Here is a 16,596-nt window from a genome sequence, read left to right on the forward strand (position 1 = left end):
GGAAGGCCGAGCCTGTCAGATAGTAAACAAGAGGCCCTGGTGAACACCCCTCTGACCCCTGACTCCGCTTTTGCGGTGGGGCTGTAAAAGCCAGGGGAGAGTGCGCGGTCTTCTTTTTTTATTGGCTTCCTATGCAAAACGCAATGATGCAGCCTTTTAGCTGTTTACCTGTAAGGTTACGCAAACTGTACATCGTTCCCATGTGACCATGTGGGAGGGGGGTCACGTGGCTGTTGGGGGTCGGGGGTCGGGGGAGGGAGGGAGGGTTGTCCTCCCAGCCGGGTTCGTTTCAAGTCAGGACCGGTGCCGAAAGCGTCAGTCCGCTCCCCACACACCAGCTCTCAGTGGGGAGGAGAGCAGAGTGACGGAGCCAGTTCAGAGAGGGTGATTATTTGGAGGCCATGATTGGTTAAGGCCAGGGGGGAATCTGGCCAGGACACCGGGGTTACACCCCTGCTCTTTATGAGAAACGCCCTGGGATTTTGATGACCACAGAGAATCAGGACCTCACTTTTATGTCTCAATCGACGGCACCTGTTTACAGTATAGTGTCCCCGTCACTATACCGGGGCATTAGTACCCACACAGACTGCAGGGCGCCCCCTACTGGCCCCTCTGATACCTCTTCCAGCAGCAACTTTCCCAGGAGGTCTACCATCCAGGTACTGGCCAGGCTCACACCAGGCTCCAGTGGGGCTGCCAGCCCTGAGCTGCAGGGTGATATGGCTGCTGGCCATCTCCGAAACCTGCTATCTGACTAGATTTAGGCCCCTGCTTGTGGCGTCTCCAAGACTCTGTCTAATCTGGGCCGCCGCAAGAGCCGAGCTCTAGAAAGCAATCCCAGCGGGCACTGCGGGAGCCGCTATCCCGACAGAAGCCTTGAAGCGGCTCTCCGTCTCCTGGTCTCTGTTCAAGTAAAAGCAACAGCAACAGCAGAGATAAAACGGAGCCCTTTGCTCGGGGCTGCTGTTTGCTGTCGGGGGGTAAGCACACATGCCCCAGGGGTCAATGTCCTAAGCAGGGGGGGGGGGTGAGGGTGAGTGAGAGCGTGTGACTTGGGCACAGAGGTGGGGAGGTGGGTGGGGGGTGAGCCACATTCTGGGGAACAAACAAGGGTCTTTTCTCACAGCCCAGCCTGGACAGCTCAGAGACTCAGAGAGCTCGCTCAGCGCCCTCAGTGTGAAGATGCGGATTCCTCTGTGTGCCCTCCTCGCTGCCTTCCTGCCCCTCGCCCTGGGGGGACCCTTGCCTGATGCCCCCCCGGCCGTGGAGATTCAGGAGAACTTCGACCTGGATAAGGTAGAAAATGACCCCCTTCTTCCGCCTTGGGGATCTGCTTCTGTTCTGTTCCTTTCCTTCTGTTCGCCCCTCTTCTGCTGCTCCCCCAAACTCCTAACGGTTCGACAGGCTCAAGGGGTCGAATGGCCCTCCTCTTGTTTCCAAACATCTAGACAGCGACGATTCAGAGAAACAACACAACTTCCTAAGAAGCCTGCAGAGCCAAGTGCGGTTAAACTGGATTTTGCGTTGTTTAGCAAGTAATATTAGTGACGCGCGCACAAGCCCACAACTGCTGCTTAGTAAAAAAAATGTGTCCGTTGTGGTTGGAAAGCTGAGGTTGTGCACGATCACCACACGGGGATACTGGACCTGTGGCTGTCGGGACAGGCTACAGGGGCAGGACAAACTTCCCCGTTCCCAAGCTCCTGCAGAGCCTGTCTGTGCTGAGAGCGCTGTGGCTGACTGATTTATTCCTCCTGCTCTGGGGCAGCACCTGGGCCCTCAAGGCAGCCTCTTTACGTCTGTGAGTTTTCTACGTCTGTGGCTCCAGGGTGGGAAAACTAGGAGCCAATTACAGAGTCACGATGAAACAAAACCCAAAAAAATGGAACCACACGGTTCTCTGGAAATGAAAGGGTTCTCTTTCCCTCTTGGCACAGTACCTCTTGCTCGTTTTCTTCATCCACCCCCGTTTTTCTTCCTCTTTCTCCCTGGTGGTGGCAGTAGTGGGATTCAGTAGTGGGGGGTTCAGTGTCTTTGCTTTACCTTCTTTAATTGCGATGCAATTATTGATCTGATAAGGAGCCTCCTCTCTCTCTCTCTCCCTGTCCCCGGCAGTTCATGGGCAAGTGGTATGACATCGCCCTTGGCTCCACCTGCCCCTGGGTGCAGAAGCACAAGGACAAGATGAGCATGGGGACCCTGAACCTGCAGCCCTCGGAGGACAGCACTGAGATTGATATGACGATGACCTTCACGAGGTCAGAGCCCCCAGCCCCGGAGACACTCATGCACACTGTCCAGCGCCCCTTCAGATTAGCCGCAAAAGCCATTTAACTCCATTTACAAGCATTTCAGAAGCTGCAATGTACTGAGAGGACATGAAACACTGTCGATGCCATGAAAGGAATGGGCACACTTACTACGTGTACCCTTATAAAGTGCGATTGCATGACTGAAGTATCACCAGACCTTGTGGCTATCAGTTTTATCAAATAAAATTATAAGAGGAAGAAAAGACAGTAATGTTCGCCATTAAAGGGCACGTCATTGTTGGATATCACAGCAGGCACTTTATCTCTGTAATTATTTAAATGAAATTTGTCTTAATTTAAACTCATGACCGTATCGTTAAAAGGGACACCGATCCGCCAGGTGTGGTACATTTTGCAAAAAGCACATTAAGTCCGCTGGAAATGCTCAACAAAAAAAAAACGATTTCCCCACGACAAGACAACAGAAAGGCCTTCCATTTCGCAAAAGTCAATCTAGCGCCCAAGTCAACAGACTTCCAAAAAAAAAACAAAAACAACTGACCGTATTTGAATACCTCTGGTAATATGAACTCAGATGTCCGATATGGGATGAAATCTTCTATCCTGCTCAGCAACTCCACGTACAAACCGCACAGGACCATGAACGAGTTTCAGCTCATCTCGCCCAACCTCCTCACAAGAAGATGACATTTCACTCCAACAAAACACATTTAGATTTGTTTTTCCCCCTGATATCCGATAAGGTGGCACGGAATTTCAAATTTGTTCAAAAGTGTGGATTCTACCAAAAATATGCCCGACCTATATCCGTCGGCACTTTTTTTAATTCAGAATTTGAATTAGTTACGCTTTCAAATGCCTGAAATAGGATGATATATGATGCCTCCGATATAAAGAAGCTGAACCCTATTGACCCTATTGCTTTGCTCTTGAACGCAGACACGGGACCTGCAAGCAGATTGTGGGGGTGTACAAGAAGACAGAGACCCCCGGCCATATGACCTATCACAACAACAGTGAGTACAGACACACCTGCCTCTTACCAGCCAGCACGCCTCCTGATTACAAGCTGACACTGCATACAGGGCTAAAACAATTCTGCTTTGGCAATTAGCTTCACTAGTGGGTTTGCAGGGAATTGTCAACCAATGCATTTAGAAACAATACACCTGGAATTAAGTCCAGGTTACACAAGCATCGAATTTGTGAAGGCACAGAGAGATTAATGATTAATTAAGCTTGACTACCCAGGTTGAGAGTGTTTGCCCAGGAGGTTGTGTGCATTTTTTTTTTTTATGAAGAGTGATTCAAGTTAAACAGGAAGTCCTGCTCCCCCTTCTGCCATGCTGTAATTGAGAGTACTATTAGATACAGTATAACAGTCCGGTTTGGTAATTTATCAGTGCGATTCGGATAAAAAAAAAATCCCCCATTTTGTCTAAACAGCCGTGAAGGTTAGGGGAGCGAGCCAGCAACAATCCACAATGAAACGGGTGGGAAAAAAAAAATCACGCCAGATCCCTTTCGGATTCTGAATTCTGAAAATCCGCTTCTTCGCTCCGGAAAAATGTTTCAGGATTCCTAAACGTAGATCAAACAGATACTAATTTTCCCATTTGCTCCCTGGTCACAGCAATTAAATGGCAATATAAACCGATCATGCTGTAGCGGACTATGGGCGATATCTCATGATTGTGTTGTAACAAGTTGTGCATGTGTAATGTTTTATGATGAATTCAGATCTACAGCAGCAATTAGTTTCCCCCTAAAAAAGTTTCCCAGAGGGGACAATAAAGTCAACAGTGCAACACTATATTATTTATATGAGCCACTGGCTACGCAGCTGCTGGCATTTCTACCAACTGGAACTCTCACTACCAGGGAGTATTTGAGGAAGAATAGAGGAATTTAAAAATCTAGACAAAACTACAACCACCACCCAAAAAAACTACTGCAAAAGTGTTACTTCCCTGCCCATTTCTCTCCCCTGTCCAGAGTGGGCAACAGATGTGGACTCCTACATTGTTCGCACGAACTACGCCGAGTACGCCCTGACGCTGATGATCAAGTCGAGACCCGGGTACAACAGCACCCGGACGGTGAGGCTGTATGGTAAGGGCGCAGGAGGGGGTGCGACCGTCCCGGCGGTGTTAGAAACCTGCGTCGCCTGAGCTGCAGAGCTCTGAAACTCCCGTGTCCTGCGGCCGATGACAAGCAGCCCGGGCCCCGTTTGCACTGGGGCTTCGGGGCACAGCCCGGACGCCGCAGGGAGCAGCGTGTCAGGACGCCTGCAGTTCATGGCCATGCTGCCTCGTCCCTGGGGCTGCGGGATTGAGTCTTCATCGCCGGGCCACACCGAATCGGTGTAGCTCCCTCCCACAGGGGGTGCAATTTCTGTGCAGAAAACGTGACTGTCTGTTCTTACTGGTCCTTACCTGCTGACTGGGGAATTCTGGGTCTCAGCCACTCCTGGCATCTGCTAAACAGACAGCACAAGCGCCAACGTCCCCCCAACCTGTGAAAAGCACCCCCTCAAACCTCACCCCTCACCCTCTTGCTCCCCCAGAAAGAATGTTGAAATACTCTGACCCTAACCCTGCGTCGGTAACACGTTTGCCCCCCCCTGCAGGACGAACCCAGGAGCTGCGCCCCAGCCTGATTGACGATTTCACCCAGTATGCCAAGACGCATGACATCGACGACGACTCCATCATCATCCTGCCCAAGAAAGGTACGATTCCCATGGCACAGAGCTGACCCAGAAAAGAACGAGAAACAAAATACTGCCCACTACAGTGAACAGAATAATATCATTAATAATTGCTTCCACTTACATAGCTCTTTTCTGGTCACTCCACTCAAAGCGCTTTAGAGGTGATGGGGAATCCCACTACCGCCACCAGTGTGCAGCCCCACCTGGATGATGCGCCAGTCCGCTCCCGATACACCAGCTCTCACTGGGGAGGAGAGCAGAGTGATGGAGCCGATTCAGAGATGGGGGTTATTAGGAGGCCATGATGGGTAAAGGCCAGGGGGGAACCCAGCTAATTCCAAACCGAACGACTCCAGCCCCCCACTGCAGTTAATAATCATAAACTCGACAAGAAAAAAAAGTGCGTTTTTCTCCTTCTGATAACGTCACTGTCCAGCATCAGCCAGGAAACGGAGACCATGTGGGGTCCGTTGATGTGCCCCCCCCCCCACCGAACTCAAGCGCTGCTGTTCCAGGTTTAAAATGGCGTTTTTCTCCTCCGCAGACGAGTGTGTCCCCGGCGAGACGGAGGGAACGCCGCAGATCACGGTGCGTCAGAATCCAGCTCCCCGCCCTGCGCCCTCTCCAGTCCGCCCCACCCGCAGCCGGGGGCGTTTTGACCGGAGCGATCGGCCAGGTTTCACCCCCCCCCCCACCCCCAGACTGGATCAGAACCTGCCACCTTCCTGATACGAGCCTGGCCACACGGGTTTTCACGACGCAGTTATTCAGCAAGGCCGATAAGCCCTTACCGGGGTCTGCCATGTAGACGGCAGAGCTTACTTCTTTGGTAACATGGGGGGGGGAAAAAAATGTGAAACTGTACTTTCATGAGTCCTCTGGCCTGTGTTAGCCCACGTCACCACCCCTTCCATTATCAGCTCACTTTGGTCCCTCCCAGTACAGGGCGGCAGGGGAGGCTGGAGCCTGTCCTGGCAGGACACACCCTGGATGGGAAGCCAGGCCATCAGAGGGCGCGCACACACACCTAGGGACCATTTTCCCAGAAGCCCACTAACCCACCAGCGTGGTCTTTGGGCTGCGAGAGGAAACAAACACGGGGAGAACATACAAACTCCACACAGACAGCACCCCAGGAATTCAACCGAGGGCACCAGAGCTGCATGGCAACATGACTAACCCCCCAGATCCCAGCCCACAGAAACAGGGAGATTCCCGGTGGGATCCCCCAGGCATCAGGCGCAGCCCTCTCTTTCCAGAGCAGCTCCAGGGTGGGGGGGGCCCGGGGGCCCTCAGCAGTGGCCCAGTGTGACCCCCGCGCTTCCCCTCTGCTTGTCTCCCGTCTCCAGAGAGCACGGAGGGACACTGTTCTGGACGCAGGCGACGAAGGGTCAGGAACGGGAGAGCTCGCCCAGTTCTGGGATTCAGGTGAGGGAGACGCAGTGCAGGCCCACGCGCAGTGCTGGGGTGGGAGATCTCCGGGTAGAAAGCCGGGCTGCGGTAGTTAGGGGTGCTGGTGGACCGGTTTGGTGACCAAGGTGACGTCCTCAGGATGACCTTTCAACCGATTTGTTCCCAGATGAGCCGCGGGAAAAATGATCTAGTCACTGAATATCCCAGGGCCCTGCTGGTAAGAGAGTTAGCCAAGATGCCCCCGCCAAATTCCGCTCCGGGCTGAAAATCCGGCCTCACTAAATTCCCACTTTAATTGAACTGGTGTAGCCACCCCCCCGACCTTCAGTGCAAATTCCCAATGAAATGCTGGATGGGATCTTTCCCCTTGTGGGGGGAATTTCTCTGGCTCACGTCACCTAGATGGGAGCTATGCGGCAGAGATGGATGAAGTGGGGGGGGGGGGGTCCCCCTCCTCTGTTTCTGGGGCAGAACAGTGCTCTTCAAAACGCAACCATCGCGATCGAGAACCTGGTGTCCGTTTTCCTGCCGGACGAACCCCTGAAAGAGGCCTCCTGTCGGCACAGCACAGTGCAGTAAAGCACGGTGAAGCAGGAGACCGTGGCGATTGCGAGGCAGTCGCGGCAGGACAGGCAGGACGACGCAGGGCCGAATCTGGCCCCGGCATAATAATTAATCATTAATAATAATTGCTTACACTTATACAGCGCTTTTCTGGACACTCCACTCAAAGCGCTTTACAGGTAATGGGGATCCCCTCCACCACCACCAGTGTGCAGCCCCACCTGGATGATGCGCCAGAACGCTCCCCACACACCAGCTCTCAGTGGGGAGGAGAACAGAGTGATGTAGCCAATTCATAGAGGGGGATTATTAGGAGGCCATGATTGGTAAGGGCAAATGGGAAATTTTGGCCAGGACACCAGGATACCCCCCTGAGGCACGCCTCTGCCCTTCCTCTCCCCCTCAGAGTCCTGCAAGCTGGCTCCGGACGCCGGCCCCTGCCTGGGCTACATGACGCGCTTCCACTACAACTCCTCCCTCATGGCCTGTCAGTCCTTCGGCTACGGGGGCTGCCTGGGGAACGGCAACAACTTCGTGACCGAGAAGGAGTGCCTGCAGAGCTGCCGCACGGAGGGTGAGGGGCGGGGCGAGGGGGCGGGGCAATGGGCGGGGCAGGGGGCGGGGTTCGGACCTCACAGCGGCCTCCTCGCTGGCATGTCTGCGAAAGCACCTGCCCGTGTGTTTTAACAGACCCCGTCAGTAAGGAGCGATTTCTCCCTGATCCCCAAACTCGGGGGCTTCATCCCCAGAATGTTCAACTCTGAAATATCTGATGCCGAAAAACTATTTGGCCGCAGTGAAGAGGAGAGATACCGCGCCTCATCAGCCTGCTCTTCCGTCTCTTTAATTCATCGTCTTTTCTTTCCTCTCCGTCTCTGTCCTATCTGTCAGTCCTCTCGCTGTCACCAATCGAATCAACCCCTCCCTCCTCTCCAGTTGAAACGTCATTAGCCCCTGGGGCAAAACAACCAATCAGACGAACGTCTCCCAACAAAAAATACTGCACAATTAACCAACCCGATCCGACCTCTCCATCTGCTCTCTTGTCTCCCGTTTCCCAAATCCAATCCCATCTCCTATTTCCCCCTCCTCTCCCTGTCTCCCATCTCTCCAATCTGATCCATCTCTCCATCCTCTCCCACTCTCCCATTCCCCTGTTCCTTCCCTCCTCTCCTTCCTCCCCGTGTCTCCCAGCGGCCTGCCGCCTGCCGATGGACCCGGGTCCCTGCTTCGCCAGCGTCCAACTCTGGGCCTTCGACTCCGACAGTGGGAAGTGCGTACCCTTCAAGTACGGCGGCTGCCAGGGCAACGGCAACAAGTTCTACACCCAGAAGGAGTGCGAGGAGTACTGCGGGGCCACGAAGGACGGTAAGAGAGACTGAAGGCAATGTCCAGCCCGGTGTCCAGCGCGGGCAGCTCTCCGGAACCATGTCTGGGAACTGGGCCGAAAGCAAATAGCCGAAACCTCAAGAGCAGGGCAGAACACGAGGCAGCAGGGTTCTCACACTTCCTGTAGTAATAATAATAATTGCTTACACTTATATAGCAGTTTTCTGGACACTCCACTCAAAGCGCTTTATAGGTAATGGGGACCCCCCTCAACCACCAGTGTGCAGCCCCACCTGGATGATGCGACGGCAGCCATAGTGCACCAAAACGCTCAACACACACCAGCTCTCAGTGGGGAGGAGAGAAGAGTAAATATCTATATCTATAATAGATCTATTACCATCGGTCACAGAAGTCACAAAGGCATTAGTGGCAGCTCATTGGTATCATGTTCAGTGACACAGTCATTACAGCAACTGTCTGTGTGGAGTCTGCATAGTCTGGTTCCGGCCAGCCTTCTAAAGACATGCTCTCTAGGTTATCTGGGGTTTCTAAGTTGTCTCTGTGTGCTGTGTGCAATAACCAGACATAGTGTTCAGGGGACTTTCCTTGGATAGACTCTGGGTTGTCTGTACCCCTCCCTGGAATAAGCAGCTTTCTGATAAAGTACGCCTGGACAGAAGCCTTTCCTTTTACTTGGTGAGAAACAGGACTCACCAGTGATGCCACACTTTACCACCAGGTGGCACACACGAGTCTCTAACTCACAGGAGCCAACAGGTGCCAGTCAGGAAAGGACACACTCACACTAGCAACAACGTCCAAATTCACCGTGACCTCTTCCAGTATGAAATCCCATAATTGCAACAGCTCAGTCACAAAACGCGTTTCCGTGCTTTGCAAAACATTTCTTTTTTCACGCTCAGGAACAAAATATTAGCGCACAAAGTCGACAGACAGTTCAGGCGACACGTTACTATCCTTTAATCGTCTGATCATGCATCAGCATCGCATAGCTGTTCGCCTTCGCCTCTGAAGCATCCAGCCTGCCTTTCACCGTAAGCCTGATATTCCCCGTGTGTCTTTCAGGGGAGGAGGAGTTCCTGGGCCTGCCCAAAAAGAACTGAGCGAGCTGTGTCACGACGGGCCAGAGTCACAGACCACACTGGCCCCCCCTCCTCAAGATCACAGATGGCAGTTCTCAGATAGACGTTACCTAATTCATCCCTCTCACTGCCCACTTTTAATCTCATCCCTCCCAACACCTCTAAGCCTTGCCTCTGGGTACGGGCTACCTCCCCGTCAAAGAACAAGGGTTAAACGAGGCCTCAATTTAATGAACATCTTCAACCCCCTCTTGCCACACCTAAATTACCAACACCCACAGCAGTGCTCAGGTGGATCTAACTGTCTACACCTTGGGCCAACAGAACCCCCCCCCAAATCAGGTAGAGCACAGCACCAAGCAGGAGGAAGTCTGGTTTAATCCAGGCCTACGCTGAGTGACGATACAACATACCCTGTGAGTCACACGCCTGGATGGGACTGTTTGATGTTTCGGCGCCAACGTTAAACTGAAGACTCAGACCAAACACGCACAGCTCCAATAAACTACTTTAAAGCACTGTCTTCTGGACCTTTTTTCCCCCCAATTAAAACAGCCGACGAGCCTGTATGCAAGGGGCAGACATGAGAGAACCGCCTTCCAGACCTAACAGGACCAGCGGCCCCAGCAGGTCTGCAGCTCTGGGTCTCTCGGTTCCGAGAGCCACACACAGGGGGTTAGTGAAGTGAACAGGGGGTCCTAGCAAGCGGGATATGAGGGACTCTTCCACATGTCGAAACGAGCTGGGTGGGGTGAAAATCATATTTTTGGGGGGTACCTCCAAGCCCTCGCCCCCTGCGGGTGTGTTGTGCAGCACTCCTACCTGCGCCGGACCACTGGGACCCGCCGCCATCTTCCTCTTCATCCCCGTCTTCCAGCATGTCTTACTGGTCCGCCCGCTTTCTTGTCCCGCAGGTGACAGGAATAAAGCCGGCGCCAGTTCCGTATTTGTTTACTTTTCTCGCCGGATACGAGAGAAACGGCTTATCTGGGGGGCCCCGACGGCGTTGCAGCTCGTTGGCGCCATTTGAGGGAGAAAATAAACGCCCGTATTTTCCTCTCCGACTTCAGGTGCGCTTTGCGCTCCCAGAATCGCACTTCCTTCTCGCATGGCTCTGCACCGAGCGCCTTCATATTTTGTACAACAAATATAACAAACACCTATGAGGGGGGGAAACAGGTGAAAAGGGGATATCAGGAGGAGGAAGTGAGGCGACGGAAACAATTTACTGTGACACGGCTCAGAACTGGTGCAGCACTGACAATCTTCCCCGCAGTATTTCCTTTCACTGCGCTTTAGTTACTGTTAAATCGGAGTTTTAAAGGCGAGGGTCCGTCAGTCTGAAACACCTCTTGCTGTTTTATTTTTAAAAAGATTTCGTCGATAGTTCTGGCAAATCTAGGGTTGAATACATTGGGGGCTGAGTTGCTGTCTGGGAATGTCTAAATCAGACTTTTTCCCGGAGAAAAAGCTCGTCTCCAGTCTGGAATTTGTACTTTTCGCCCTGAGTCATACCATTCCGAATAGACACAAATACGAAGAGTGTTTTTTGTTTCGGTAGAGATGTTTGGGTAGCACGTTACCCGCGGCGTCACTTTGGTGGAGAGATCTTATACCAGATGTATCAACGCTGAGAAAGTCATTTTTAAAAACATTCCCAAACAACGTGGACTCTTCTCCAGAAATGGTGTACCTTTAAAAATAAATCTTCACCTGCGTCTGTTTCTGCGGCTCTGGGGCCGGGCAGTGCCCTGGCCTCCTGGCTTGTCCTGTCTATCCGAGCAGTAAACGCTGGGGGGCGCTACTGGTTAATTCAAGGGCCGCCCGGCTTCTCCCCCTCACCTGCGCCTCGCTGCTCCGAGTCTTGATTTGTGGGTATTCGTGGGTATTCACAGTGCCTGCCAGGGACACGGAGACCCCACAGAGCGCTCGCATGTCCTTAATTACACACCCACAAGAGGACCAGGAACTCTGATTTACAGTGCAAACGTTGACACCATGCATTGCAACAACAACAAAAAAAAAACCAACGTTTTATTTTAAGATCAATAGCAGATTGAATGTTTAGATATATATTCCTCTCCTCGTGTGGAGCCACGGCGTTAGGGCGCCATCTTGCGGCGGGGCGTGTGCGAGGAGCAGAGGATGTCAAAGATTCCGTCATTCTGGAAAAACCCGTTTTCCTCCGCTCTCCTGGTGTGTGTGTGTGTGTGTACACACACACCAGAGACGGGAGGGCGAGATCGAGGTGACAAAGGAATTCTTTCCAGACCAGACACCTCAATCCGTGCATTATTTTTTCATTTAAATTCTATTAGAAATGTACAGAATCACAAGGCAAGACCTACAATGAAAATATCTAATAAGTATCATTTTTAGTTTTTACAATTGTGAATTCCTCTGGCTTTGAAGGACTATTTCTGTACATATTTCATTATTCTGTGTCCTTTTTGTATTTCTGGTGTTTAAATACATTTTTTTAAAAATCAATCCGTGCATTATAGTCGTATCCGATTAGCCTGTCCTGCAGCAGAGCCGCGGAGAGGGGAGTTGCACTGTAGCTGGTACCCAGTTCATCCTGCATCAGGGCCTGACCAGCCCGACCTTCCAGGTAGCAGAAATTAACATTCTTATCCTCTCTTTAGAGGTTTATAACCTTCCCCAAAGAAAAGTACAAGCGTGGAAAACACCACCCCTACTTACTATCTAAATAATACATAATATTGCTTGTGTCCTAGCTGAACACCCGTTTCTATTGATTTGTTTATTGGCAGGCGTATTAACAAACACGTACTCATTTGATTTTGATTTGAATGACCGCATAACGTCTAAACAACCTTTTTTTTTTGGTCCGAAACAACTGCAGGGTCTCACGTCACGGCTTCAAGTCTCATTAGTACGATTGCGATCCTAAATTAACCCACCTCCCAGACAAACAGACACACAGAAGCAAACGAAGTATTGAGCCTGTCGACTTCGGCGCTGGCTTCAGGAAGACGCAGCTAAGTTGGCTCTCTGGCCAGAGGTCACTTGGGTGTCCAGAGACCTTGTGTTTCCCATCAGGTTGCAGTTTGTCCTGCTGCGCGGGTGTTAGTGTGTAAGTAATAAAACTGGTAGGTTTCAACGGTTCAAAACACACCGCTGATAAGGCGTCTAGGCCGTCCGAAAGCGCAGGGGCCTTTTTCTGTACAAACTGGGAAGACATTGCAGACGAAGACGGGAGCTTCTCCGATTTCACGAATTTCTCATCAAGGGCTTGCGCTCCGTCTCGGTCCGATACCGCACGGCTGTCTGGGTGCGGCGACCTAGAGGGTAATTAAGTCTGCCCTCACCGAGAGAAGGAATAGCCACGTCTAATGCCCAGCGCAGAGATACGGAACCCGACCGGAACACAAGAGTCCAGGGCCTGCCGCAATGGGGAGGTCGGGGACAGACTCACTCATAACACTCATTCCGGACGGACTCTGTGAAATGCATATTTCTACAACACCATGGGGACTTTCAATGCCCCGGTTTCTCTCCCACTTCAGTGTCGTATTTCTCTTATTATTAAGGACTTCTATGGCCACTTTCTCCCCGTCGATATGTGAACGAGGACCCCGGCGGAACCAATGGGAAATAGGAGTCACCGGCCGGCGGACGGTACAGACGGACACACACGCGTGCGATTGGCCTGCAGGCAGGGCTGCGGTGGACAGGGTCGCAAAACTTCATCTTTAAACGTTAAAGTGTGACTGTCAGATTGATTAAAATTGATATTTTGTTACACTTTGTAAATATTAATTTGGAAAAGGAACATTTACCTTTATTTTTTTAATAATGAATATTTATCAATGATGATTATTAGTTACAAATGTGTAATTAAAGAGAAACGATTATAAGCCTATTAGTAATACTGGGTAGACATCACATTCACAAAACAAAACAGCTTCCTCCCGCTTTGATGCCGACAATGTGGAAATGCCCTATTATTTGAGCTTAATTTAAAACGTGAAAAATAACACGGCCAAAAAAAAAAAACACAACTGGTGTATGTACAAATTGTAGCCTATCGTGTTCCGATTTGTAAGCCCTGGCAGAATATTTTGTGTGTGTGTGTTTGTTCAACCTTTCTCCTTCGTTTGTATTATTTGATGTGAAAATAAAAGTTGGAAATTGCTCTGCGGGGACTGCGCCCTGAAAAGACACGTTTTTCCTTCTGGCTGGCTTTGCTGCACGTCATTCCGCACAGTAACCTACGCTGGAATTGTGCACACACGTACAGTATCTAAGCGTAAGCAATTATTATTGTTATAGTATTGACACACGTTCTAAACAACACTTTTTAATCTCAGATTTGAGAAGAGGGCGTATCTTTCACCCATTTAAAATAAAAAAGGGGGTTTTAAAAGAACGGAGACGGTCCGATGACCCGGGGGGGAAGAGACAACCGGCGGAGTCGGCCGAGGAGACAGAGCGGGGCTTGTGTTTGCGCGACCCGGCGCTGTCCCTTCCCAGACACTGGGGGGGGGGGGCGGGAGACCCAGCCGGCCGAGGGGCGCTTCTATTCACCGCGCCGTCAAAGGGATTTGCATATTTCAGCTTCATAAGCAGCGGCGGGGCCTGACAGTTCACCTCACTGCCGCCGACAAGCGAAGAAGAGGGAGAGAGACAAGTGTGTGTTTGTGTGTGTGTGGGGGGTAGTATATACTAATAATAGTATATAATAATATACTATTATTATATATAATAATAGTATAGTGGGATTTTTAATGACTACAGAGAGTCGGTTTTACATCTCATCCGAAGGACGGAGCCTGTTTACAGTCTAGTGTCCCCGTCACTATACAGGGGCATTAGGACCCACATGGACCGCAGGGTGAGCGCCCCCTGCTGGCCCCACTAACACCTCTCCCAGCAGCAACCTTAGCTTTCCCAGGAGTCTCCCATGCAGGTACTGACCAGGCTCACACCTGCTGGGCTCCAGTGGGGCTGCCAGGGGTGAGTTGCAGAGTGATATGGCTGCTGGCTACAATTTTGTAGTTTCTCTCCCGTTAGGCCATGCCTGGACAGGAAGGCAGGGGTGTGTGTGGGGGGTGACTAAGGTCTAACGTCTAGTCCGTAGGGCTCTCAGCTACTGCAGTGTGTCGCCTCTCCAGCCTTGCCCCACCCCCACCCCCAACCTGAATGTTATCGCCGTGGTTACGCCTGCATCCACACCTCCGGAGCACCTGGGCCTGATTCCCGCCAGGGTCCGGTCGCAGCCCGATCAGCCCAGCCCAGCGGCCCCGCAGAGGGGTCATCAGCAGGTGGGGGACGTTCAGAGGGCGCCCGGGGGCCCTGGGTGGCACAGCGAGAGACTGCAGCGTTTAGCCCGCAAGAACAGAGCCGGTGGGTCTAAAGCAAGAAACTGTATATGGCCACTGACGTGATCTTATACTGTACGGGGCTGAAGAGGGCTCTCAGCAGGGAATACACCTTTCCCCGATCCTCGGCAGCCTGCGCACTGGTAGGCACAGTCTGGTTTCTAGAAGTCAACGCTCCTGCCTTTCGACATCCAGTGGCAAAGAGGCTCTCGTCCCCGAGCTGATCGGAGATGCCGCCGCCGCCGGGCTGGAAGAACCGTGCAAACAAAACAGGGGGTTTAGAAAAAGTCAGGCCTCTTTCCGAGAGCCAGGAGACGGACCGTCAGCCGCCCTCTGTTAAAGAGCTGGAGAGAGCGAGCCTCCTGCAGGGGGGGGGGGGGAGGTCAGACAGATTTTCACCCCGGTACAGCGTGGGGGCAGGGGGGGACCTGCAGCTCTCTCTACTGACACCCCGACTCCCCCCCTCGCTCGCTCGCTCACCGCCGTGCGCAGATGTGACTGTAGACAGAGGAGAGAGAGAGAGAAAGAGACCGCATTTCAAAGAGATATCCATCGGCATTCCACCTCTCCCCCGACAATGCCCGACCGCGGTTTGGGGTGAATAGACAAGGAGCAGGGGGTTGAGTCGGGGCCGATCTGCCCTGCTATCCCACAAAAAAAAAGAGAGAGAGAGAGAAGAGCCCACCCCCCCCTCCCCACACCTCGCTAGCCATTCATCCAGGCACCTCCCCCACCTCACACACACCCCCCTGCCTATTCTTCTGCTCTTAATGACAGCCCCCCTCCCCAAATCACACACACACACACACACTCTCCCGTGCAGGAAGACTCAGTTGCTTGCTATAAACCTAACTCTGGGTGCCAGGCCCACTGACCCACCCTCCCAGCGCAGATACCCCACCCTGTCCCAGTCGGCCCGGCCAGTCTGGGGGAGAGCGAGGGACAGCGATGGGGGGCCGTGGGACTCGGAGGAGGGTGGTGTGGAGAAGGTGGCAGCGATGCCGTGGTGAATAGCCCCATTCAGTCTGCCCAGCCAAACAGAAAACCAGGCTCCCCTCGCACTCCAACAAAAAAAAAAAAAAGGGGGTTTGGCCACATACAACAGATGCTTTATTCTCCTTAATTGCTTTCAGAGCAGGGGAAGCTCTTTCTATATGCACACACACACACACACACACACACACACACACACACACACACACACACACAGCGTGTAGAGGATGAGACACGGCGGTCCGGTGTGCAGTGAGGTGGGCTGACCGCTCGGTCTCCGGGTCCCCACAGGACAGGAGAGCCGCGGGCACCACGGACAATAATAACTGCTTCCGCTTACATAGCGCCTTTCTGGACACCCCACTCAAAGCGCTTTACAGGGCATGGGGGATCCCCTCCACCACCAGCAGTGTGCAGCCCCACCTGGATGATGCGCCAGTCCGCTCCCCACACACCAGCTCTCAGTGGGGAGGAGAGCAGAGTGATGGAGCCAGTTCAGAGACGGGGGTTATTAGGAGGCCATGACTGGTCAAGGCCAGGGGGAAATTTGGCCAGGACACCGGGGTAACACCCCTACTCTTTTCGAGAAACACCCTGGGATTTAATGGCCACAGAGAGTCAGGACCTCGGTTTTATGTCTCATCTGAAGGACGGTGCCCTTTTTATAGGACAGTGTCCCCATCACTATACTGGGGCATTAGGACCCACACAGTGCCCAGAACAGCTCTATATAAGTGCAAGCGATTATTCTTCTTCAAGAATAAAAGCAGGTTTGGAGCCGTGCTGTCTGGACAGCGGTGGGGTCGGGCTCTCTAGTGGTCTCTGGGCCTGGGTTCGATAAGCCCTCCAGAACAGGG

At 52.4% G+C, this 16,596-nt stretch overlaps 1 protein-coding gene and 1 long non-coding RNA gene across 2 annotated transcripts; both read left to right on the plus strand.

Annotated features, from left to right (window-relative positions):
* The first annotated feature begins 1,094 nt into the window (after positions 1 to 1,094).
* Positions 1,095 to 9,920, plus strand: ambp (alpha-1-microglobulin/bikunin precursor). Its single transcript, XM_088614815.1, has 10 exons — positions 1,095 to 1,299; positions 2,119 to 2,261; positions 3,216 to 3,292; positions 4,272 to 4,388; positions 4,906 to 5,007; positions 5,534 to 5,577; positions 6,339 to 6,417; positions 7,373 to 7,540; positions 8,161 to 8,334; positions 9,385 to 9,920. The coding sequence occupies exons 1-10, from the start codon at positions 1,186 to 1,188 to the stop codon at positions 9,420 to 9,422; spliced, it is 1,056 nt and encodes a 351-aa protein (XP_088470941.1). The 5' UTR covers positions 1,095 to 1,185; the 3' UTR covers positions 9,423 to 9,920.
* Positions 9,921 to 11,256: 1,336 nt separating this feature from the next.
* On the plus strand, positions 11,257 to 13,169 carry LOC148643870 (uncharacterized). Its single transcript, XR_015928854.1, has 2 exons — positions 11,257 to 12,498; positions 12,956 to 13,169. It is a non-coding gene; the product is annotated as an uncharacterized LOC148643870 (long non-coding RNA).
* Positions 13,170 to 16,596: the final 3,427 nt, after the last annotated feature.

This window comes from Lepisosteus platostomus, chromosome 21 (assembly GCF_059453375.1).
Source record: "Lepisosteus platostomus isolate fLepPlt1 chromosome 21, fLepPlt1.hap1, whole genome shotgun sequence".
Lineage (NCBI taxonomy): Eukaryota > Metazoa > Chordata > Actinopteri > Semionotiformes > Lepisosteidae > Lepisosteus > Lepisosteus platostomus.